We start from the raw sequence: 5,859 nt of genomic DNA on the forward strand, positions 1-5,859 counted from the left end.
TGGGGAATATAAAATATACTTCGTCCCTAAAGTTACTGTACCATTTGTTTTTCTCAGATTGGGTATTGACTATTTTACTTTCGGTTCAGTCCATTATCTTTGGAAAATTGATTGAAATGTGGAACAATAAGAATCATGTTGCACTCCAACCCAAGATACAATTCTAAAAACTATATATTAGGTAATTTTTATTTTTATACTTTCTATAATTTCTATACATTTTTCTAGATTATATATATTATATTCTTTAATGCTTATATGCATTTGAAAAAAATATTTATTTTTGCAAAAAAAAAAAAAACCACATGATACAATGTAATTGAATACTAGCCTTTTTTTAAGCTCTGTTAAAAAAACTAAAATAGAACGGAAGAACACTCTTAGGTAGTGCATTAACTTTAGATACCAAACTTTTTAACTCCTGAAATCAAAATTGTGTTAGAATAAATTCGTCATTCTACATTCGAGAGCATGTATGAAAATTTTCCGATTATATAGGGTTATTTATTCAAAAATCTCTTGTTAATGGCCCCCCGCTCGACTCCTGAACATCGCCAAAAAGAAAGAAGAAAAAAAGGGAAGCAAAGAGAAAATAAATTAAAATATCCTCTCTAGGTTTTGCTCGGATGTTTCCTATAGCAAATTTAACTGTTACAGAACTATTATAACATCGTCTAAACCTTCTAAAAATAAAAATACATCCTGCATTATTCATAGCTAGGTCTTTTTTAAATGTAAAGCTAAAGGAGATAAGGGAAAAACGGGAGATCAGTCATCCGCTTAGTCAATAGCAATTCTCGTATTTAACGTACAATGCACTATTTATGTCTCTTCTCTTTTCAAGTCCTGCAAAACCAAAACAATTTTTGGTACTAAATTTTGGGAAACCAAAACCAAGAGTTAGCTCATAATGCACTTTGGGAAACAAACACAAACACGTGCATATAAATAGAACTATAAGGAAACTTACCCCTCTTCAGAGCTCATCTTTTAATGCCTCTTGATGAGCAGTTTTTTCCCTGTTCTTCTCAATGAAGTCAATGATGTCTTCCTTTGTCCTCTCACCTTCGTATGCACTTATGTTTCCGTCTGCTGATCTAAAGTAAACAGTTGGGTAGCCTCTAACATCAAAGTTTGGATCCACGATATCATTTGCAGTTGCATCCTGCAAACAAAAATAGAGAAACCAATGGATCAAAAATAGAGGAATGTCACGTGCCTAGATATTCGTATAATCCTAAGAAAGTTACTTGATAATTTGAGTAAAATCAAAGTAAATGCCACTAAGGAACTATCTAAGTTCAAAAAAAAAAAAAATCATCATGGTGTTACTATTCTACCAGCAATACCCCACCAAGACATTTTTGTTGTATTGCATTTTCTACGATTTTTATTATTCTCTGCTAATCAAAGTAATACTCAGAACTTCATCTCATCAATTAGATCCAAACTGAAACCAAAACCTTACAAGTTGAGCAATATTTAGTTAGAGAAAGCTATATGGTCCCTATCAAAATCATCGAGAGTATAAAAGCTTACAAGTTTTGCAATCAAAACACTAGCATCTTTTTCATAGTGGATAGCAACTTCCTCCAATATTGGTGCCAATTTCTGGCAATGTCCGCACCAGGGGGCATAAAACTCAAGCAGAACTGTTGAAAGAAAAGCTTGATATCATTTTAAAATTCCCGAAAAGGTGGTCAGAGAAATAGAATTATGAAAGCTCATTGTACGGATTGAAGTCTAAAAACCCCATCCAAAATATGTTCCCATACGGTTGACTACAAGGATATTACGTTTCTAAGGATATCAAGAAACGTTACATATAAGGGTACATTGATTACTGGAGTACTAACAAGTTATATACCAAAGATCAACTCAGTCCAAATTCAAAGTTTCATACTGTTAGATAAAAACAAAACATTCCAATTCTGATTAAAAGAAATAGCAGACAGTAAACAAAAGTGTCATGTAGCATGACTACAAACAATGGCAAAGAGGGAAAAAAGCATCAAGCAAAGTAACAATCACACGCACCATTTTTTCCTGATTTGAGAACCATGTCATCAAGGGTGTCAGCAACCACCACTTTCACAGGTTCATTATTTTCCACCGGAATAGGTTCAGATTTTACATACGGTGGAACTTTTCCTTCCTGCAAAAGAGTACTTAGGTCAAACAAAAAAGAAAACACTCGCTAATATTGCACAACTCTTGGATAGATATTGTATCACTAAAACCATGACCTGAACAAGTACATGCTTTTTGATTTGCAATTCTACCACATTTATCTTGGTAAGAAAGGCTAAGTTCTATCATCTATTCTGAGGAAAATACATTAACTGAAGTGCAGAAGTCACCTTGTAATCCTTTACCCATGGTGCAATGTGATCAGCCTCCAAGTTTGGCTTCAAATACTTCTTCCCATCATTCTCCAGAATGATGATGAGAGGTACTTGGCTTTCTTGAACTCCAAAATACTGCTTGGCAACCAACAGAAGAATTAGACTTACTAACAAATCAAGAAACTTACTGCCATATTAAAGTAGATACTAACCTGGAAGGCAGCTTGACTAGCCTCAAGATCTCCCAAAAGGAAACCGATACCCTGTCCTTTGTATTGCTCAGCAACTTCACGAAATTTAGATTTTAAGGAATCAACTCCTTCATTGCTCAAATTTGCAAACAACATAGCCTACCAAATTCAGAAGTCCTATTAGCGTATGGAACAAGATAGTATAGATTATTACATTCCAACCAGAATGATATTATATTGAAGAGCAAGCAGATAAAGAACCGGATCATATAGTCCAAAAGAAATCAGAAGAGAATCAAGAAGAGTGTATCAGGTAGTTCAAATAAAAACAGGACAAAAGTTGGTAACCGAAGATAATGCTTGGAGCCAAATAAATACCAGCAACACACTGCCTTTCTGCAAAGATATAAGAACAAGCTGGTAAAGAGAATATAATTTCTGATGGTGTAATTCACCTTCGCAAGGGGACTGTTATAGAATTTGATAATGAAGCGGTGATTGCTTGGGTCATTGTTAAAGAGAGTCACAAGAGGAATGCTAGATTCTTCAACAAACTTCTCTAGAGCTTCCACATTAAAATCCTGCAAGCAAATAGCTTCCGCATAAATAGCTAATAGTAAATGGTACAGAAGGTATGTTACATAAACACAACTCAACCTGTATTTAATGATGCCATAGAATCTAGCAAGATTTCCACACGTTACCTTGAAGTCAACAAAGAGTTCATCAAAAGGCTTGAAAAGTCTGACGACAGGGCCAGTCACTGATGACTCGCCACGGGGAAGGTACTTAGCATCCAAAGTATGACCAAATTCATAATCAGAACGCAATTTCTCAGCAAGAGCCATATAGTTGTCAAACTCTTGACCGGAGAATTTGGGGAACACCCCAACCTAGAAACGAACATTTTGATGCAAATCAGCTAAATTTCACCAATGAAAACGGAATAGAAAGGATGACCAAATAACTTACAATTACTATCTTCTTTTCATCAATAAAATTACTGGCATCTTCAGCAGACTTGATATCAGCAGAAGCAGGACCACTTTGTTTCTTCAAATATTCCACAATACCATCAGCTTCACGTGGACCTTTGTATTCTTGAACATTCTTTCCTCCATTTCTCAAAATTTTAAGAGTCGGGAAACCCCTGACTTCATATTCATTTGCTAAATCTTTATTTGATTCCTCATTGGCATCAACTTTAGCTAGAAGGATCGGAGGATCATGTTTACTCAATATAGATGCTGCTTTCTCATACTATACAACAAACAAAAAGTTTTATTGTCATTAGCCAACTAAGAGTATGAATTAACAACCAAAACTCAATACTTTGTGGAAAATCTAATTTCATTTACCTCTGGAGCAAGATTCTTACAGTGTCCGCACCTAAAAATAGAGGTCAAAGGAGACTATTTAATGCAGGAAAGGTAAAGAATAACTAACTAGGCATATTAAGGAAAGATTCAATTCGATATTTTCAATTAAGAAGGCACAAGGAATTGTAAATTGTAAACAAAGAATTCATGTTAAACCTCTCAAGGTTGAAGTTTTTTGCCGCTCTCTTGGCTATACAAGAGAATCAAATGTTCTATTTAGATAATAAATTATTTTATGAATAAAATAAATAAATAAATAATAACAAGCCAAAAAGTATCCAGAAACACATCCTGATATGACAACAATTGGTTATTAAGCTAATCAAAAAGGTCAAACTTCAACTGCCTACCAGATAAAAAAACCATGTCTAATTACCAACAAGAACATAATAATCTCAATTATCTAAAACTATGTTCTTCGGGCTAAAGGGTGAGTGCCAAGTGCCAACATGGATATGCTTAATTTTCTAAGTTTTAACATATATCTGGAGAACCATAAGTTCATAACCAATACCATTTCCGAATATTTGGGATGCAGATGATGGACAGGGGTACTCAGGGAAATAACGAGTCAGAGAAACATCGATCTAAAATGCCATATCCACACAAACAATTACAAATCCTAATCTAAGGCAGTCTTACTGTTTAATTAGAATCGAAAATAATTACTCGACGCTTCCTATGGCAATGATTCCGTTTTAGTTCTCGATATGGAATCCATTATCGAGATCACTTTCACATAATCAAACGCCAGATTGCAAACTACGAATTCAATTTTACATAACGAATTGCTACTTCCAATCAAGCAATCCTAACATTAATACTAAAAATCCTAAAAAAAGATCATTTAAATGGCATTGAATTTTGAACAATTTATTCAGATCTGACTTCTCAAATCTCAAATCGACTACTAAACTTATTGCATGTACTTGGAAAAAAAAATCAAAAAACAAAAACAAGAAAACGTAATCAACGGAACAAAAATCGAAACTAAAGGAGGGAAATGGAACATAAAAGTTTACCAAGGAGCGTAAAATTCGACGACTATGAAATCTTGCTTACTAACGGTGTCAGTGAAATTAGATTGATCCAAAGTCAAGACAAACTCCTTCGATTCGCCGCTCTCTTCAGCTGAGATCGCCGTTAGAGAGCATGCGATGACAAAAAAAGCAAGCCAAACTGAAACGATTCTCCCCATTATCGGATCTCTTTTCCTTTTCTCTAACTTATTTTGCCTTTTAGCTTTCCGTCTCTGAGATTTATAGGGTTTTAAAGTAGTAGCGATAGCAGCCGAGGAGTTCAGAAAGTGAAGGAGACAAAAAAAAAAAAAAGGAATTCTTAGATCACGCTCTCGAGTAGGCTATGATGAGCTACTCGCTTCGTGCGTGGTTTGATCTAAACGTGGAAGATAATAATTGGATGTTATTCGTGTGATTAGGAGAAAAATCAGTGATAGAAAGGCAAGTATATCTAAGTCTTTTGAATTTCTCGAGATCTTTTAATCAAGCCGAATATTGCCACCTCATTTTTATTGTATTTTAATTCCCGTTATGTATATGGTCCGTGAGTTTTGGATCTTATAATTATTTTTTCTAATGTGGACCGTTTTATACAATATATCCTGATTTTGTAGTCCTCAAATTATTTTTCCTCAAATTTTCTTTTCGGATGACAATTTTTACAACATGTTTTTTTTGGAAGAGTCTAAAACCATTAGAGTTTTGTAAGTTGGCAACTATTTACAATAACTGTTGAAGGTACGGTCAGGTCTGCCATGACCGGCGGAGAAGTTTAGGAAGATGAATACTGTTATCTTTTTTCTTTTTTCTTTTTTAAACGGAAAACAATAACATTAGCTTAAATAATTGAAACTTAAGTTTAGAGATTAAGATTTAAGGTAAGATACATTTGTAAATGTAATTCTGCAAACTTAAAAGGCTCATT

At 34.2% G+C, this 5,859-nt stretch overlaps 1 protein-coding gene across 2 annotated transcripts; it reads right to left on the reverse strand.

Annotated features, from left to right (window-relative positions):
- Nucleotides 1-577: 577 nt before the first annotated feature.
- On the reverse strand, nt 578-5,465 carry LOC108453494 (protein disulfide-isomerase). 2 transcript variants are annotated; one of them, XM_017751621.2, is made up of 11 exons: nt 4,938-5,465; nt 3,895-3,925; nt 3,509-3,796; nt 3,241-3,429; nt 2,992-3,117; nt 2,558-2,695; nt 2,361-2,480; nt 2,038-2,155; nt 1,540-1,652; nt 971-1,165; nt 578-846 (listed from the first exon to the last, which is right to left on the reverse strand). In XM_017751621.2, exons 1-10 carry the CDS (start codon nt 5,111-5,113, stop codon nt 977-979), a joined length of 1,488 nt encoding a protein of 495 aa, XP_017607110.1. In that variant the 5' UTR covers nt 5,114-5,465; the 3' UTR covers nt 578-846; nt 971-976. The 2 variants fall into 2 exon arrangements, with proteins under 2 accessions (XP_017607110.1, XP_017607112.1); XM_017751623.2 differs by having other exon boundaries at nt 578-872; nt 4,938-5,319.
- Nucleotides 5,466-5,859: the final 394 nt, after the last annotated feature.

This window comes from Gossypium arboreum, chromosome 5 (assembly GCF_025698485.1).
Source record: "Gossypium arboreum isolate Shixiya-1 chromosome 5, ASM2569848v2, whole genome shotgun sequence".
Lineage (NCBI taxonomy): Eukaryota > Viridiplantae > Streptophyta > Magnoliopsida > Malvales > Malvaceae > Gossypium > Gossypium arboreum.